Source organism: Rhinichthys klamathensis, unplaced genomic scaffold, assembly GCF_029890125.1.
Source record: "Rhinichthys klamathensis goyatoka isolate OS25496 unplaced genomic scaffold, OSU_Roscu_1.1 h1tg000127l_1, whole genome shotgun sequence".
In the NCBI taxonomy this organism is placed as follows: domain Eukaryota; kingdom Metazoa; phylum Chordata; class Actinopteri; order Cypriniformes; family Leuciscidae; genus Rhinichthys; species Rhinichthys klamathensis.
The window spans coordinates 1,005,880-1,026,711 of record NW_026606664.1 but is presented as its reverse complement, the minus strand read 5'-3'; the positions used below and the strand labels follow the sequence as shown (position 1 = coordinate 1,026,711).

The 20,832-nt window shown below is 38.0% G+C and overlaps 1 protein-coding gene across 14 annotated transcripts in view; it reads right to left on the bottom strand.

Annotated features, from left to right (window-relative positions):
• The window catches only part of celf5a (cugbp, Elav-like family member 5a), a 239,457-nt gene extending 219,158 nt beyond the window's left edge, over positions 1-20,299 (bottom strand). For 4 of the 14 annotated variants that reach the window (XM_056256412.1, XM_056256415.1, XM_056256417.1 and 1 more), the window contains exons 1-2: positions 19,837-20,298; positions 5,282-5,364 (exon numbers count right to left, since the gene is read on the bottom strand). In XM_056256412.1, the coding sequence (XP_056112387.1) occupies positions 5,282-5,364; positions 19,837-20,194 (441 nt within the window). In that variant the 5' untranslated portion in view covers positions 20,195-20,298. Of the gene's footprint in view, positions 1-5,281; positions 5,365-19,836 lie in introns of all 14 variants that reach the window. The other 10 variants (XM_056256418.1, XM_056256414.1, XM_056256424.1 and 7 more) reach the window with 4 other exon arrangements.
• Between the last annotated feature and the right edge of the window lie 533 nt (positions 20,300-20,832).

The window sequence follows — 20,832 nt, the reverse complement described above, 5'->3', positions numbered from 1 at the left end:
AGAGACAGGCCGTTTGGCCAAGACTCACTGCACTGCAGGCCAGATCAATTTAGCAGCTGTACACGGAGGAAAGAGTGTGTTCTTTTCAAAATGAACTAGTTGTGGGTTGACTGAGTGGCTAATCAGTTTTAAAGAGATAGTTCAGCCAAAAAAGAAAATTATGTCATTATATACACTCCCCCTAATATCAATGGGATCCAAAACAACTCCATTGACTTTCATTGAATGGACAAAGAAAAATTAGACTTTTCAAAATATCTTCTTTTGTGTTCTGTAGATGAAAGGATGTCATATAGGTTTGGAACAACATGCGGGTGAGAAAAGAAAGACTTTTAGGTGAACTGTCTCTTTAAAGAGCATATTGCAGGTAAAAAAAAAACTAAATTAATATCTAACCTTGTATGAAAATACCATATGAAAAGGTAATGCAGGATTTAAAATGTTTTAAAACGACATAAGGGCACACATTTAGTAGATAAAGTGAGCGTTTCTTTGACTGCTCGTAAAAAACGTTTTTTTTTTTTCAGCATCGCGTCATTTTACGTCACCAGAGGGAGGGAGCCTCAGTAGCGCAGATAGGTTTATATTCAGTACGAGCGGGTAAATTTGCTTTTTTATACTCAGAATGACAATTTGGAATGTAAAGAACAACATATACAGTTATTTGTTTTATTAGGAAAATACCATATACATAAAAAGAATTGGGCTTTTTTTCACGTTTTATAAATGACTTCACATTATATGTACATCTTTTGGAACAAACAAACTAAAAACAAAAAAGCAATGAAAACATGTAATGCTTTGAAAGCACAGGCTTTTATGTAAAACTTTTTTTTGTATTTTTTATTTCCTGGCAGCTAATGTTAATGTGATATTGTGAATATGTAAAACCTCTTGTTCTTGTGGCATCGAATTTAAAAAAAAGTCAGTAGGGCGGTCGTGAATCAGTGTTTTCGGTAGTTTTTATATTTTAATTTATCATCGTCATCATTGTAAATTATTGTGTTTGTGGAGGTTGCAAAAACTCCGGCCTGTCAGGACATCGAGTCAGGTTTCCTAACAAGAAAAGGGACGGTGCTGTCTATCGTGCCTGTGTGCGGTGTGTGCAGCTGTAGAGACAGGATTTCTCTTCCGCATCGGCTTCCAAAAACGCGATCGTGTGTAGCGTACACCAGATCTGAGGAACAAAAACGTGTATATCAGGAATAAAAATATCTATCTGTCTCTCGATGAGAAGTTATATTACGTAACGTTAGTCTGGACGGATATTAATGAGCATGACATACGCGCCTGATCAAAGCTTATATAGCCCTCTGGGGTTCTTCGGACCAAATGGACCCGAAGAATTTAAATAAAAAAAAGTGTAAAATCATAGCTTCATCGGAATGGTCCGAAATTTGGTGAATTTGTTGGTACTTGGTATATGAACACCCAAAAAAATTGGGGACAGGATTTGAATAGTCTAAGTGGTTGTAAAAAAAATGCCCAAATGGACCCGCCATAGGAAATGAATGGGAAATTGACAAAAATGTGACAATACAGAGTTGTTTTGTGCGTACAATCAACAAATCAGCCACGATCCAGAAAAAAAGCACACAACAGTGAAGGGGTGAATCTATAAAACATCAAGAGTGCAAAACAGACACATCCACACACACACACACACACACTTTTATACACAAACACACTAATAAATTCAGATTACATAAATATGTTTTGAATTTTTAAAAATCACAGCTTCATCAGAATGTTACGAAACTAGGTGACTTTTATGGTATTAGGTATGTGAACAAACAAAAAATATTGAGGTCATGATCCAAGCATGCTAAGTGGTCGTCACACTTCTGCTCTTTGGTCAAAAATGACCCCCATAGGAAATGAATGGGAAATTGTCAGAGTTTTTTTTTTTTGCATACAATCTACAAATCAGCCAGGATGCAGAAAAAAGGACTCAACAGTGAAGGGGTGAATCTCTAAAACATCAAGAGTGCAAAACAGACACACACACATACACACACACACACTCACACACACACACAAATGAAAGCTAATTTTGGGAAATGTCTGAAATAAAAGCAATTATTCATCAATGTAAGACATAAAGTGCACAGCAATGAAAGCATGAGTCTGTAAGCCATCAAGGTTGTAAAATAGACAAACTCACACACACAAACAGACATAGGGTAATGTGAAACTGTAACAGAGAAATGTGAAAATATGTGAAATCAAATCAATGAATCAAATAAGTTAGAATTAAGTTAGAATTAAACATTGGGTAACAAAATGCTTTCCATTTGTTCTCTTTCTAATGCAATGTTCAGGTTTGACTGTATTATAAAGTAAAACTGGCAGTTCAAATTACCATTTAAACCAAACAAACAAACAAAAAAAAGACAAAAAATAGTCTTTGAGAATCTGTTATTATATTTTAAAATCAACAACCTGAAAAAAATTGTCAAAGATGTGGAAAACTCACAAGAATTCTGAACCCTTTCTACAGAGAGCTGTAAATCCACTAGTGGTAAAAATGTGCTATTGCGTGATAAAAATGCTCAGTGTGTCCAGCAGATGGCATCCATCTCATTTCAAAAATTGTTTTCATGAGGCCTAGGCTTGACTCTAAAATGAAATACAGCTTTAAAAAAAAAAAAAAAAAAAAATACATATTTATAAAAAAATTATATTATATTCAATGGGAAAAAATGGGTCATAATTATTGCATAAATATTAATTATAAATCATAAAATTTTCTCAAAACACCAAAAAATAAAAGAAATTTTTTTATAAAAAACAAGTAAAAAAAATATATATGATTTTCTTTTAATAAATATGAATCAAACCCTTCCGGACCATTTGGTCCCGAAGACCCTGAGTGTGACCCTGAAATGAAGGACCCCAGAGGGATAGTTTATTCTGTTATTGGTAAAATCCAATACTCCTAGATGACCAATAATAGCTTTGCTATTACGTAACTGATACGATGGTAATAATCGATATACACCTCACATTTTACCAAACAGAATGAACGATGCACTGTTAACTCTATTACACTATTAATTAAAACTCACAGTGAACAGCATTAAATATAAAAACACATATGCCTTACCTTTTTGTTGCAGTGCAGTTTTTATTGCAGTGGTATAATGTTTTGCCGACAGCACTACAGTCCTCATTTTTTTATTGCTGCTTCCATTCTCCTGATTGCTATTATTTAATTTCTTCTTAAAAAAACATCCAGGGAAGATTGAATAGGCCTGTTCTTTTAATGTTTACTCAGTATCTGACAGCTAGGCTAATCAAAAATATGCGCATTAAGTGATGCAATAAACTACGGCTGCGCACACTCACTCCACACAAGTTTTTTTATAATAGGCCTAATACTTTTGCAATAATGTGTGTCTCCTCTGACCGTTGTTCTGTCTAACATTTGATCCTGGCCTGTCCCTGCTCTCTCGGCAGCATAGCAGGCTCATAATTGTAAGGCTGTCGTCCGTGGTCTGTCATACGAGTAAGTCCGAAATGTCATTGCGATCCATTGTTTTCCTGTTGTTTGAATGGTTTGAATCGACCGCTCTCCCGCCCGTTACGTCACGCCCATTTTCAGATGCGGAAGTAAAATTCTCTCACAAAAACGACTCCAGAAGCCAATGTAACGTATTTATAAGTATATTTTAAAGAAAATCTAATTACTACATTGTTTTTCTATACATTTACTTGTTGGGTCCTCTAACCTGCAATATGCCCTTTAAGGAAAAGCCCTGAATAATTTGACTGGTTTCAGGTTCACCTGACCCAGATTGGACACGTTTCTAAGAGGTTTTTAAGATGTGTTCTTGTGTTCAGAGCGCAATTTGTGACGCATTTTTTTTTACTATTTAAACTTGACACACCCAAAAAAAAAAATTTGTGTGAGACATGATGCAACAGCCAAAGATGTCTGTTTAAAGTTGTATGGCTGTGAACGCAGTGTTTTTAATGTGATAAATTTAGGAGACGCACCTTTTCCTAAGAGGATTTTATAGTGCAAACTGTAAAAGCTAACGCACACAACACTGTCAGCATGCTAATTAAAGCACCACCACTAAAATATTAAACAAAAAAAATACATACGAAAAAAGAAAGAAAGAAATGAGTCAACCATCATGTCCTATTCCTAGCAGGCAAACATAAAAACATGCCTCTAGTTCTCAGACTCTTCAACAAACACCTACTACCTTATTCGCAGTTGTCTCAGGGGATGACAACACTGGTAAGTGAAGCTGATGCAATGATGTCACACATGCAGCAAGTCTGTGTCCATGTGCGCGCGTGTTTCTCTCACCCCACAGTGAGATGTATTCTCAACAGGTCTGGATGACATGTGTCACATTCTGAGTGCCCCCTCCTTCATATGTTTTTCTCTCCTTTCAGGCTCAAATGTTCTATTAGGGGTAAAAGCGTATGTGGGTGTGTGTTCGACATAGTTGCCCTGAATCCAACGTGGCACTAAATCAAACATTGGACACCACTTGTCATTTAAAAGTGTGATTTCGGCAATCCTATAAGATCAGTGTATGACTAACATGGACCATCATGTTTTGCACAAGCTTGTGGAGTTCGTGGCAACTGGAGCGCAAGAGGAAACATTTAAAATACTAAGAAATTCAGAAATTTCTATCAGTTTATCCCACGCTATCATTTGCCATAATTGCAATTGTGACGCAAAATATGTTGCTCTCGGTTCATCTGAGTTTCCTGCAGGTTACTCCAGGAGATGTCTGTCTGGACTGGCAGCATGACAACAATGTGTCATTGTCAAACCATTCACAATGGTTGTGTAAGGCCGTGCTGACTACTGTCAGACCTCCTTGGGAGTTTTGTGCTTTGAATGTCGTCGCAATTGCCAGCAAAACTCAGAAGCACACAACTCTCAATGGAAACACCCTCAATGCACCCCGCTATGTTTATTTTTGTGCATCTGGAATACTTTTGTGCAACTGGGCAACAATGACTCACTGGCTTTTTGCGTAAATGGAGCAGTTTGGAAAAATTGAGAGAACAAATTAATTGACATTTGCTATCACTGCATCCCCAAGCCCTGTGCTGAAAGCATCGGATCAATGCTTGCAAATGTCCCCGGGGAGAAGTACCATGAAACGGCTCAAAGCTTGATCTTAAAAGGCTGGGTTATCGACTGATTTCTGTTCCAAAGGCTTTAACTCTCTGTCTAAAACATACAGCTTTAGCTTTGGCATGGTGGTCCTCTTAAAGAGGTGAGGCGAAAGGCTGGAAGCGGACTTACCCCCGGCAGTGTCTTCTGTTCGTGGAGAGCGTTCTGGGCTTTGATGGCCGACTCACGGGCGCAGTAGGTGAGGAACGCGCAGCCTGTGTGACAAAAAGGAAAAGAGACTTTCAATGACTTGGATAGACAGTGGTCTTGAACTCTATACTGCCTGGTATCAGCGGGTGGCCAAAGTCATTTGAAGTAACCAAACAGTCTCATTAGGACAAAAACATCAGCATGACATTTACATTTATTCATTTAGAGCAGATTTTAAATTACAAATGAGTATACTATAAGTAGAAGCAATGGAGTGAGGAAGAAAACAATACAAATGCTGCTGGTTTGCTGTTCTTGGCTGGCTTAAGACAATCTCCCAGCCTGACCAACTAAAAAGTGTCCAAAAATCTTTTAAAACCAGCCAACAGACCAGGCTGGAAGACCAAATGAGACAAGCTTAGGCTGTTTAAGATGGCTTGTCCAGCAGGAACCTTACCAAATTAGAGCAGAGGTTTAAGTGCAGAAAAGTATCATTCACTACAAGAGTAATGTTAGTCACACATTCCACAGGTTCTTGTTTTCTCTCGAGTTTTACACAACTACCTTATTTCCCAGAAAACAAGTCGCAACTCATAAGTCGGGTCAAAATTGCATCGTTGAGAGAGAAATAAATACACAGATAAGTAGCATCAGTCAAATGTTATTATAGTGGCATTCGTTATAAACAAGATTCATTATAAATGCTAAGCATAAATGAATTAAAGTGAAACTGAAACTACGGACATGTGGGAAATGAGCTATACAAATAAAAACCGTGCTCACTTCTCTCATTCGGCACAAATCCAAAATTACGCAAGCTGCGTTGAGTGCTTGACATTAATAGCATTATAATTTGGGTAACACTTTATTTTACAGTGTCCTTGTTACATATGTTACATGTACTTACCATAGTAATAACAGTAAATTATGCATAATTACATGCAACTAACCCTAAACCAAATCCTAATCCTACCCTAACCCTATAGTAAGTACATGTAGTTAATTAATATTACTCGGTACTTCAATATATAATTACACTGTAACAATGACACCTTAAAATAAAGTGTAACCATAATTTGCTTTGGAATATAAACCGCAGCAATGTTTCAGATTATAAATAAAAACGTGACCGGAAAATATAGTAATAGCTTGTTTTCATATGACGTCACGCCACTGCGTTGCCATGGCGCGAAATGCAAATGGAGGGCAGGAAGTGATTTGCTGTAATTAGAAAGCACTATAACAAACTCAAAATGCCTATGTTTTGCGTCGTTTATGGTTACTTAAATCGATCAAACCACGAGGAGTTTTTATCGTGTACCAAAAGTTGTTGTTCATAAAGGGGGAAAATGCAAGAAATTGACCGAAAAACTCCGGAAAAACGGCTTGCAAACCTAAGTCTGCGGTCGGGAGGAGCCGAATGGGAAAATGCCCGTTTGTGCAGTGATCACTTCGTCAATGGTGAGTTAATACAACTTAAGTGGCTATGTTTGTGTAACGTGTAACATTTACGAACTTTGTAAAGTCAAAGTATGTCTGTAAGACGAGGTAGTTGCTGATATCTACCACCTCGATGGCAGGAAAATCTTTCAATTCAGTTGAAAATCGCTCCTCTTCATAACGTAAGGATCACGTCCAACATATGTTTGATTTTTTGTTTATATCTTTCTCTTGTAATAGCGTGTAAAGTAGTACAGTACGGACTTTCCTCCATCTCGTCCATTGCGCTCTTCACTCCCCTGCCCTCCATCTGAATTTCGCGCGTCATCATAATCACGTGACTGAAACCCAGCTATTGGAAAGTAGTGTCAATTACAAGGTGGCATTACTACAATCCCAAAATGGCATTAACTATCCAATTAGCTAATATAAGGACAATGAGTTTCAGTCTTGACTTTAGTTCAACTGCTTGAAGGAGGGGTTTATGTCTACTGTTTTATAAGATCATAATGTATTCTACTATTCAGAAGAAGGTTGGTCGGTTCCACCAAAGAGGAACAGTGAAAGTGAAGGTTTCTGAAAGCTATTCACTGACCAACACTGAGCAGGGAAGGAACATACATCTGGGGAAATAAGTTCAGGTAAGAGGCCCAAGATGTTTGCTTTGAATCAGACAGACTGGTTTAATTCGAGCAAAGCAAAAAGCATTCAAGATTAATTTCATTCAAGATTCAAGTCTAGCCACAACATTGTGTTCCCATCGAGTATCACTGATCGCCAGCACAGGAAAACGAGCCAGAACAAAGCCTCCGCGTCCCTTACAATGACAGGGCCAGAGGTGCTGTGAGGAGTCCCTGCAGACAGGCTAAATACAGATAGTCTATTTTCTAACATGGGGGAGCCTGTCCAGTCCGCTTTACACTGGATGTGCCCGTGTGCGTTTATCCGTATGTGTGCTTGTGTGTGTGTGTTTGAGCAAGTCCATAGATCAGCCAGCAGTCCCTGTCCGAGGATCACGGCTGGCTGGAATAAGCCCCGACTACCCTTGACACCCTGACAGAGAGGCGAACAGTGCTGGAGAACTAGTAAGAGAAACTTGAGTCTCTCGGGTTCCTAGACAGAGATGTGAATTCATGCACATATACACACCCGATTATATAACCCTTCTGCCGAAAGTATCGCAGAAAAGGAGACTTTGCAGGAAAAAGATCCCTGAGCCCATTCGTTTTTTGAGACGTTAACAGTGCTAACTGGTAGATGTATTTACAGTAAAGCAACTCTCAGATTTGCACGATAACCGACTCACTGCGATGCGGGGATCACACTTTTGTATGTGAAAGTAACTACTAAGCAGTCAGTCATATCGCTGTCTCTTCCTTCTGTCACCTTTTCTCTCTTAACCCATGTTCAACTGCACAGAAATAAACACTGTGTATTTATTCCTTAAAGGTGAAGTTTATAACGTAACCAACGTCACCAAACAGAATTACTACAATTTTCATTGTTTTCAAACAAGATTCCAAACATGTTTCCACTGTCCATCTGCTATTGGTCAAACAAATAGATAGTCCAACCCCAAACTCACACCACTGGTCAAGCTCAAACAAACAATCCACAATATTAACACTTTAAGAGTTTTATAGTAGCTTATTGTAAAACTCAGTGAACTTTTGTTCCTTGACTACAGATTTTAGAGTATATCTTCCATTTAATTCGATGCAAACACAAAAATGGTGGTGGAGAACGCGGGCAGTTTGGTATGTCATATTTTCTTGGTAGGCCACCTGTATTTTTCATAAATCATGTGTTTCAGAGTTTTCAATGTTTTGTCAGCTGTATGATCATCAACCAAGAACATAACGCTACAAAATGTTTGTATGGATTGGAGTTCAGCCAGACTTGTTTATTTGCGTCATACTAAATGAGCCATCTATTGTCACTAAGGTCAATAGAAGCCAATTTAACTCAAAAGACAGCAGATAATAATGAATAAATGCTAATAATTAATCAAAACCCACTATATGAGTACTTGAAGTGACTAAGGGTCATGAACAGGTAATGTTCATGTCTTCATGAAAACATTATCTTCACAGAAAGACTTGGACAAACAAACAAGTCAGTCACTTGTGTTCTTTTATATTTATTATTGCATCAGTCCCACTAACCCTGCATTGCTTTCAAATACATCAAAGCTTTATTATGTCTCAAATTCTCCCAACCAAGGTTCTTTTCAATTTGTGGCGAACTTTATCTTGCAAATGCTCAAAAACCAAATTGTATATATTCCCAAGGCATTCACAAAGAATATCCAGAGTAAATTAGTTGCCCCACTAATATAAGCAAAGGAATAGTGTGTGTGTCCATTAGAGAGAGAGAGAAAGTGACAGTAAAACAGATAGCAAGAGAAGCATTTTAATTCTAATCCCTTCACTTTAATGCATAGTGTTATTGCAGCCCATAGGCACCAATTGGAATCCAAACACGTACAAATTACTGCCCTGCTGTTGCATACCAGGCGCGCAATTTTGGGCTGCATGATGAAATTATTTGAAACTCGACATAAAAGTATCAGCCATGGAAATGGCTGACGCAGCTCCCTAAGGACAGAGTGTGGAAATGATCTACCGCATTGTTTGATAAAAATCTCTATTGTTTGATCAAATACGATTTTAAAATTAACAAAGGAAGCTGACAGTTAGTAGGTAATGGATTTTACTTTAAATTTTGAGCTCATATAATCCTTTTTCTATATGTAGCTGAAAGGTTCCTGATAAAAACACTTCACTGAATGGGAATATTAATAGAGGGTGGTTCAAAAACCTGACAAAACTTTGAAAATCGGGGATTTTTCCCCCCCATTTAAACCTTGAAAATGAAGATAAAATATTCTGCACTATTTCTAGTTCATTAATCAACTGTTTTTACTGTAATTACATTTCTTAATGTGTTATGCTGATATTTAAATTAATAAAAATTTGCACACAAAAAAAAAATTTAAATGTGAAATATATTAATTCATTAGAATTAAAATGAAAAATGTAATGCTTAAAATAAATTAAAATTAAAAGCATTGTCACTAATGGTCTCATACTTTGGTATGTTTTTTTTAAATCATTTCTCCTGAATCACCCAAACAAAAAAGTCAAAAGTAGCTACTGGCAGCAAAAATGTGCCTCTCTATTCCGGGATAAAAATGACATCTAACCCCCGTGCTAATAAGCAATCACACAGACAGAGGCCCATGAGGCCTGCAGGTCTGAGGAATGGCGTAGACTAGAGCTTCATGGGGAGGTAGAGAGGCTTAGCAGTAATTAAGCAAGCTGAATTGAAGGTGCCGCTCCCTCCCTCTGCTCCTGACAGGCCCCATTTGCTGTTTTTTTTATAGTAAAAGCCGAGCCATCACACCACTCTTCCTGCCCCCCTTCATAAATGTGTGCAAGCCCTGAACTGTGAGGTGCCTGTTAAGTGCGAAGGTCTTGGTGCTAAATCTGCTTCCGTGCCCCCATTCTCCACGTTCTCGCCTGAGCACTTTGCAACTTCGCAAACACTCCCGTCACTCACACCTCCTACTCGTTCCCGACACGTTCAAGTTTAGCTCTGAGAACAAAGGACTGAACTTAAAACTGTTGTGCAGTTACTCAGAAAATGTTTTTAATAAAGCTGTGCTGATTCAGTCATATATCGACATACAGTATTCCACATGTAGTGTACATATATAGACTTTTTCTCACTATATTGTAAAGATACTTTAGATCATTGTATATATATATATATATATATATATATAGCATATGAATACTATATATGTTTAGACAAAGCGTCTAAACAAGCACAATGAAACAGATTCCCTTTTGCATTTGGTTCGGTTTCATTCAAGATTCAATTACAAAATTGCATAAGAAGCCTTGTCAGTCTTATTTTGTTATAATCACAACATACTGTAATTTTGCCTTCACTTCTTTTTGTATTTGACTCTAGTTACCAAAAGTAATTTCTAATTGCATGGTCATTTTATGCGATATTATAAATGGATTGCGATTGAATCTATGGCGTTTTGAATCACATTTGCATTATGATGTGTAAGAGATTCTGCAGATTAAATGGTTAAGACCTTATTCACAGCAGCACCATCTTTGTTGTTTAATGTTTTTGGATTGTCCTGCTGACGAAACACTGCAAAAATATCTTTCCGAGAAATTTCAGTAGACAAAAAATCCCAAACAACATGAGCTGTGGAAAAGTATAAGTGGTCAAGGAGCTTTATTCAGCTTTTTACAGAAGATGCCATTGAAAACACGGTAAGTCTATCCCTCATAGCCACGCTTTCATACCTGTCATGGCGCTGTTTTTGAATACGGTCTATGGGACCAGAGAAAGAGTGAGCAACGTGTTTTTTGTCAAAAAACAACCTTTGTCATGTTGAGAGCAAGAGGAAAAAACACCGGAAAAAAGGTTTCGTAATATTATGATGCATCACAATTTATTGAATTGTATTGTCTATTTTTGTATTCATTCGTATTTATTAAAGTCTTTAATAATGTTAATATAGTATTAAGGTAAGATCATATTAACTAAAAAAGGTAATTTATCCAAATGTGTGCGCAATGTGGCACTTGCAATCATTGACAACATGTGAATGTTTCTTGTGAAATCTTTCGGCAAGCGGTGTCGCTTTCAGTGTCACTCGCAGTTAGCGCGTATCATGTAAAACACCTTAATGCGCTGACCGCCTCCCGTGAAAAAACGCATATGGGCTTGATTTCCTCCGAACCTCTCTCTTAGTCACTGTCCAGACAACAATATTGTCCCTGCCCTCGCCTAATTACTTTGTAATGAGTATTGTAATATAAGCGGTGAGCTAGCGTAACCTGTAAACCCTAATTAAGCCTGCCACCTTTAAATGTGCTCAACCTCCATGTACTATAAAAACCTATATGCACATAGTTGGCATTATTCAGCTTGTGAATTAAAGTTAAAAGTCTTTGTGGGAAATGATGCCTTGCTTGCACACTGAAAATGTATAGCAGTTCTGAAAAATGTGATGCAAACAAAATCAGCAACTGTATAAATAGTGGAAAATTGTGGAAATGGAAAGTGCATATGCATACTGAATAAAGTGGCTTCCTAATACATATGCAAGAGTTGTTTGTCATGGCAAGACTCAAATAGGTCTAGATCAGCGTTTGTGTTGTGAATTCGAAATATTGAGGGGTGACACTGTGTCTTGCGGCATGCTGGGAAGTCCTCAGCCAGAAAACTCTGATGCTGCACTGAGCGCAAGAAGGGTACGGCGGAACAAAGACACTTCCTCAGTAGGCTACATCTGTTTCTCCTCCTCTCCCTCTCTTTCTGTCTTCAGAGGATGGCTGGCATACGAGCAGTGATGCCAGCAGTGGCAGCTTAACCTATTTTCGGAAATGCCACAGATTTCTATTAATAGCCCTGCTGAGCAGCAGGCCTCTCCGCACATCCCCGACGGGTCCCACAAACCCACTGATAACATCCTCTCCCATATCACCTTTCAACCATGCTCATGTCACAGCATCACTTCTCAATACTAAAATAAAAACAACAAGAATATTCCGTAGCGGATATTGTGATGAAGCAATCTGGGAAAGGTTCTGGTGAAATTCTTCAACAATGCCATGGTAAATTCATAATATATAAAAATAAAAAAAAAATTAAATACATAAATGGGCTTACATAGGCCTATTTGTTATACCCAATAATTAAATTCACCTAAGTAGTATTTTCCATAATTGACTCTAGGGGGCGCTCATATTGTTTAAAAAAATATTTATGTTTGGTTAGACACTAATGCGTGTATAATATCAACATACGCATACGAGCAATCTTCTTAAACATAAACTCGAACAAATTTTTACGAATCCTCTTCGTTTTTCAACTTGAGTGGATTTCCGTATTTTTTGTTGTTGACGTCAAAGCATCAAATTGACATGCATCTAATCGAACGGTATTCTGCGAAAAATTATCTGCCATTGGTAAAAGAAAACGGAGTCAAACTGATATCGGACGGGTTTTGCAACACCCTAGAAAAACATGAACAAAATTACACAAAATAAAAGAACCTGGGTTAAACATAATGGGTTTTTCAGGTTGAAAACCACACCAAGTCAACACTGTAAAAAATAATATGATCAATAATGCTATGACAACGTATGTTTTTACATTGCTTTAACTCATCAAAATAAGTTAAGCAATTTTCAACTTTTTTTATAAGTTATACAAAATTCTATTCTTTTTTTAAGTCAGCTTAATGTAATTTAAGTTGAAATGACTTAAACATCCAAGTTGATTGTACTTAAAAATGTAAAAAAAATTACAGTGAATGTAGAAACCAAACTTTTCCGCTTATGTAATGTTAATAACTTTACATATTGTTAGACCTACTCAATACTAAAACAACCGTTACAATAAACAACTTTGGTACTGTGTTGTGTCGTCATTTCATGTCCAGCAAAACCAGTTCAGACCCACTGATAGAACTTCACTTTTGGGTACGAGTACCTATAAATACTAATGCGAACCTGATGTTTATGCACAGTCTCATCCTGTCGTACTCTCAACATCATGACGCCGTCGCCTGTCTGCCCCGCCACACCTCCCCTTTCATATTAAATCCTTTTGTTTCCACCCTCTCCTGTCTGCCGGAGTGGATCTGGCTCTCCCATCCTGTCAGAAAGGCCCGTCACTCCGCCGGTGCCTCCGGATTAAAGGCACCATTTGTTTTCAGTGGTTCTGACAATCACTCCATCTCTCTCAGTCTGTTCATCTATTGTGCTTAGCCCTTTGCCTTACTGTCATTTTTCCCTGTCCACTCGAGCTGCCTATGTGTGTGTGCATGGCATTTGTCACAGCTCTCTGACTGACATAATGGCCATGCCCTCCTTCCTGAGATCAAAGGAAGTGGAAAAAGGCTTTTCTGCTCAAATTCCAACAAGGCATTTACATATTTCCAAGCCGTTCTCATCAACGCCAACAGAATCTTTCTTTCGCTGTTCATTAGTCAACCGTGCTGAGTGTTGATTTATTTTCCTCTCGACAATAAATCTTTCGTTCAGGAAGCTTGAAAAACCAGAACAGTTCGACTGCAGGAAATGTCGGAAAGAACAGACAAGCCGGTGTATCATACGTTTCATTCTCTGTCATCATTTTCTTTTTTCCCTCCATGAAAAACAGCACCTCTGAACTGACCTTGTAAAAAATGTATTGCGCAAAAGACTAAACAGAGAAGAGCAACTAATAAGCTTTATCCCAAAAGAATTGACCTCCATTTTGAAATGGATCGAGAAGATTTTGCAATTTAAAGATGAAGTGAGTAATTAATGCGCCACTTGCGTCACTAAACAGAATAAATCAAGCATCTTAAACCAGCTGGTGTAGGCTGGTTTCCCCCGCCTGGCTGATATAAAACTGGGTTTCCAGTCTGACCAGCTAAAAAAAAATTGTCAAAATTTCTCTAAAATTACCACTAAGAATAGTCTGAGAGACAATCTAGGGGTACGTTTAAAACTGAGAAGTGTTTCCTTTAAGTGTTCCGCGTACAGACAACACCATTGTCAAAACGATCCCCATTCACACGGATCCGCGAAAACGACTAAAAACGCTGTATTTTGCTGCCAGGCCACTAGATGGCGATGAAAAATTATAGACTGAACACGTAATACGCATGTGCATGACGTCATCATCTTCAGAGATTCGCGTTTTTGTTGTTTACCCCGAGACCGTTTTTTAAAAGTTTGCGTTTTCAGGCACCCAAAACCCTGTTGTCGTGCAACTGAACGGCCAAAATGCATAAAAAGTTTGTAAAAATTTGTTGAAAACGGTGTCGTGTAAACAGCCCCCAAGACTCGCAAAGCAGCTTAGGCTGGATTTTTTTTTTAACCTGGTTAATAATCGTTTTCAAAAAAAAAAAATTTAAACACTTCCCCCATTTACCATTAGTTACCCAAAGAGATAGTCCCGCCCCCAAAGTTTACCATTGGTTGAGCTAATGTTATTATGTCAGGCTGGGGTGTGTTTCCCAAAAGCATTGTTGGTATGGTCGCAAGTTCCATCGTTAGAAACACAGTTCAACGATTCAATGTTTCCTGAGACCATTCCAACGAACATTTGCAAAAAGCATCGTAAAGTTGTGTAGTCAAAACTACAGCTCTGGACGTGGCTATAGTTTCTGAAAGTATAGTTTCTTGTTAGTACGATGTGGAATTAAAATACAAAATACACAAACTAACATGCAGTACTGTACAATCTTTCATTTTATGCATGTACATATTTCATTCTACGTCTTTCAGTTTGTCAAGACAATGAAAGCACTTTTTTTAAGAGATCTATATGGTTGAACCAACACGGTACAAACAATGGATATGCGAAAATGCAAAAAAAAAACGTTACATCATTCTACAGGAAAAGCAATCCAGGTCGAGAAACAAACAAAGAAAGGTTTTGAAATGAATTCGCCACACTTTTCACAGAAATTGAGTAACAAATGGTTTACTTTTAGTTGTGATAGAAGAAAATAGTTTAACATGGAAAAAGAATACACATACAAACAAATTATTTCACCTAACAGTAACATTAATTATATAATTTTCATCGCTTAAGTATAACTTAAAAAACGTAATATGCTTAATACGTTTATTTTCTTGGATCCTACAGCAGTGAGATTACAAATTACAGATCAATCTGGGAAGGGAGAGGGAGTCCGGTGGGCTTTCTATTAGCAAACACAGCCGACATTATGACACGTTTGAAGACCAGCTTATTATCCGCCGTAAAAACGGTCACAAGGGAGAGATTCACCGCATCTTAGAATAGCGCATCAATAATTTCGCTTTTGTGTTTTATGTTCGGACAACAAAACGGACATGTTACGTAAGGTCACTGAACCTCTTTCCTCAGAAGGATGTCTAGAATACTCTACTGTAAGTGCCATCTCCTGATGAATGGTAATGGCCTTAAAAAAACATTTTCCATCTTAAAAAAAGATAAATAACCCTCTTCGCATGGAGGAAAGTCCATCTAAAAGCAGGTAAAGGGGAGATAAGTGGCCAGGTCACATGAAAAGACAAGTAGCTCAAAGCAAAGCTCGCTGGTAAGAGGAAACATCTCATCCTGGCATTCAGAGCTACGGTTCCTGACAGTAGAGCTACTGAAGTGTCGCAATTTTTCATTAATCGGCTTTGTTGCATATTACAGAATTTACAGATGTTTGGGTCTATGGACTGTCAGACTAGTTTTAAGTCATAAAGAAGCCACAGGACATATTTAACTTTCAAAGCAGAGCCAATGACCTCCTGTTTAAAAAAAAAACATGAAAATCACTGGACAAGTGCAGTTTTCATTCCTTTCTACCGACAGCTGAGGGTAAGGAGGATATGATGTCATTGACAGGCGACGTAATAACATAGGCCGGGTCACTGGTTAAAATAGCATATTTCTCTGGATTTAAAACATTGTTGGATAAATTTGGGATAACATAAGTACACAAGTGAACAAAATATATAACATTGTTCTAGTGGTTTTTGGATATTTTAATGCAAAAATCTTACATATTGCGCCTTTAAGAAGGATACCCGTCCAAATGAATTACATATGCTACCAAGCTAACATTGGTTCCTTGTAAAACAGACAAAATAGGTTTTAACTTCGATTAATAGGGAATTTATGATGTAATTTGCTGAAAGGCAACAAAAACAATTTTAATCAAACCCTTTATAATAGTACAAATAAAACTATTCAAATCACTATTCAACAAGGTTACCTTTACATTTATATGTACTGAACCGTTCTATAGCCTGGCTTTAAATTAAAACGGTTAAATACTTTATAAGATTATTTCAAAAATGCATTAGCACAATAGGTCCCTTGAAAGCAAGTATTGACAATCTAAACTAGCACATGTGAAAGTGGCGGCATTAAGCACAGACATTCAGTCAGCATCAGGTTTAAGTCTAAAGAACCTTGCATATGTTTGTGTATAGTGTTCTCCATGCCTCTTGCATTGTAAGCCAACGCAAGCTTATCCTTGGACATCTTCACCTGCAGAGTGCAAAATGTGCGCAAGAGGCTTTCAAAGCAATGCAACAATAGTCTATTTATGCTAAACGCAGTTGGAGATCTATATACCACGCTCATGTAAGATTACAAATACAGCATAGCAAGTGTCTCCAGCTTTGCAGGCACATCTGTGGGTATAAAACCCATTTTCAACTCCATACTAAATATTAAAAACTTTAATAAAATGCTGAGCTCAACTGATCACAGGTGAAAAGCCTGAAGGGGAAAAGCTCACCTGTTAATACAAATCAAGAGACAGCAATTGTTAGGCCCATGGAACAGACCTCATAATAATGTTCATTTTGAACACCGCAGGCTAAGATGACTCCAACATGCTTTAATTGCATAGAAGCAGCCACTGTAGAGGGACAAACCAAGTGATCCGAGCGACAGCAACCTCAGACAATAACTACAGTTGCTAATCCTCCTCCGTCATTACGGTCATGGTTTATTACCACGCTTAGCAAACTAATGCTGTGTTTTCCTGTGTGGATTAGCGAGCTGACTTAGCGCCGAAACATGTTCCCTCCCTCTGAAACCTACATATGATCCCTTTAGTCTGAAGAACTGTTAAAAACAGATGCACAAATGTCTTGCTTTCACAGCTAAATCGCTTATCTTCAATGCAATTTTGCGAATTGTATTTATGCAAACTAGTACTGGCATCATCTGTTGCACTCCATCACGTTTTGAATGAAAAATTACATTAGCATCCTCAGCGACATTTTAGCCAAACATTTAAACAACCTTGGGGTCTACATCACCAATGCAGTCCATATTGAGAAGACTCGCAAGACTGCACAATCTCTATAAGCGGACAAAAAGTGTATGTAAATATTTGCTGACTTGTTCTTATCTTCACATCCCCTCATAGAATAATACATAAGATGAAAAGAAATTCCATCCTGAAGAACCAATTCTCTGTGCGATCCTTTAGAACTCATTTTCAGTTCCTGTCCCAAAGGCAGCTACATCACAAGCACAATCAGGTAGTTTAGGATGAAAAACATTGGGCCTATGATGTTGTACTCTGCCACAGACAGCAAGTTCAACTAATATGTACGCAACCAACCATAATATTCATTAAAACAACAGTGATAACGTCAATTTGTATAAGTCTTCAGGAATTACCTAGGTTTTAAGAATAATAGCTTTCATTTTATAAATTAAACAAGCCTGTAAACTCACATCCTTGTGTTTTATTGACCACCATTTTTGACACAAAACTCGCAAAATTTGCATTTGAGGTTATTAACCACATAGGCTACCTAATTTTACTTATAAATGGAAAATCACCATTATAAAACCATTGTTAATTCCTGAGGGAACCCAATGGCTCCAAAATGCAAATTCAATCCATGGGTTTGAAACTACAAACTGAAAAGCTCTATATTTTAGACGTCTAATTGATGGGACTATTCAGCCCACAGTAATGCACTAGATAAGGTGTATCCACATTAGCTTGACATCCATCAATGCCCAAGAGGACTATCCTTATTGAGAAACAGTCAACTCAGATTGGATGCTCCGTGTTTCTGTGTTGTATTATGTGCTACATAAGTTATTATTTCAAATAATAAAATAATTTACATGTCACTATTGATGCAAATTGATCAAAGAAGGATAGACGGGTGAGTAACTATATCTTGTCAGAAATGGCGCGCTTTCATAACGGACGACTGTTGTAATAAGCTACTTCATTAACTTCCCTCTAAAAGTTCAAATCCAATTTTGTCATGCAAATCCACCCTAGAGCTTATCATTTGTTATAGATACCTAAAAAAATTAAGAATAAATTTGACATTTCAGCTCGTTTTCTAAACCTAAACCGTTGGTTTAGTTCAATTTACCCAAATGAAAACGAACAACACTCGCACATTAAGTCAATGTATATTCTCATTATTCTGACATGTTCAACACAGTTAAACCCCCACATGAAGCAGGGCTTTTCACGGGGTAAATATCGTGGCTGAACGCTTGAGCAAATAGAGCCTTATTAGCATAATTATAAACACACCACTGATATGAAGCCAATAGTAACTGACACTAACGAAGACAAATGTGAATATTCTGTTTCCGACACATATCGCTTGAGGAGAATAAACGACAAGAACGAGATTATTCCAAAATAGAGGTTTAATTTTAGTCTTTGTCTTCTGGTTTGAGTGGGATATATGACGTATTCAGTGTCAGTTGTCCAGTGGAACGTCACGCCACAGTGTAACGCGTTCCGTGACGCACAACTGAACGTGTTCTAAGAGCAAATATGATCAGATAAGTAGTATGCGCGTTTTTCTGTAGGCTACTATTAATATTTTCGCGTGTTTCATTACTCTGGCACCTGTTTGGTTCATTTAACAGTTATATTTTGAAAAATGAGGTTCGTATGTATTGTGAATCAACATTCTTCTTATTAATATGCATAAAATCGTAATAAAAACGCCGGTTCATCTGCGAGAACTGCATATGTCAGATTGCACAAGGAAGCGTTGGGGGTGGTGGGAGTATTTCCCCATTGAAAAGGAAAGAAGACGCAAAGACTCTTTAATTATGAATTTTCTAAGCCTATTTGCCCCAGTTTCAAATGAAAGCGTTCAAAATCAAACTGCCATAGAGAAAGGCAAGGTCCCCAGACATGCTATATGAGGGACAATACATAATAGCATGCATGCGAGCAACAATGCAAAGGTTCAAAACTGAGAAGATAAGTTCTCTCTAAAAAACAATGCACGTGTAAAACAGTGGCTCGTGTAAATGGACCTTTCAGCAGGCTATGGGTTTAATGTTGACATGACAGACAGTGCCACAAAATTGCACGTATGATTTAGGCTATATTAAATATTACAATAATGCATGGTTCGTAATGAATAATGCAGAAGACAATATTAAATAAAAAAAAATAAAAAAATATGCACACGTCTAATTATGAATGTGTCACTAAGAAATAAAACATTATTAGGCTATAGTGTTAACCACCCAAAAATCACAGACTCTATTAAGGGGAATCACGCGTTTACCTTTGTGCATGCCGGTGTATCGGTCCTTTAATACTGTCAATTCGTGGATTTTCCCAAACTGTTCGAATAATGGTTTCAGATCTTTTTCCTCAAGGTTCCGCGGTATTTGCCCGATAAAGAGTTTTATGGCATCTTGGTCTTTCATGGTGCCGTTCTCCTGATGAATGGAGATGGATTCTGACCCGTTCATGGGATTAGGGAATGGGATCTGAGCGTACTGGTGCTGGTGCGGGATTAGGAGGAGTGGATGTTGGGTCGGTGCTGCCCCGGGTCCAGTGAAAAGCAGGCTGGAGTAAGCGGGATGGGGCGGCTGTGGGTGCTGCTCCCTTCTTGTCTCAGTCTGAGTGAATCTGGCCATTCTGAGCTGGGAGCAGACTGGATAATAATAATGACAACACACATACACACACAGGCACACACACACTAAGAGAGAGCGAGCAGTCAGCTGGAAACACAGACTTACTTTCTCGGCGATACACATACGCACACATACACACAGTCGAAGTGGGTGTTTAGGGGGTGGGGGAGACGCCGCGCCATTTGTTGCTCCAGAGCGACACCCAGTGGCCAACGCGTGCTATCGGGCCCACACTCAACGTGGATCGACTAAAACACTTCAGTTTTCGTCAGAGTACTTTCGTTCCGAACAAAACACACGACAACAAAAAGGATTAGACGTTTATGATCCAGTTGAGCCTCTGAACACGGAGTAAAATACGAGTGCTTAGGACAAAGTGGACGTTTGCAAAGCATCCGGGTAAATGAATATTATACAATTCTTGTCTTGAACCACATCCACTCCTAACGGAAGTAGGCGGTGCTGTTTTGCGGACATCATGTGGATTGACAGTCTATAAGTGATGGCATCTATCATTTAATTTTATTACCAATGGCAGTTGGAAATTTAGTTAAATATTTAAATGTAGAAATGTGTCATTCACTCAAAATAAAATGCTGGGTTGTTCTAACCCAATTTTTGGTCAAATATGGACAAAC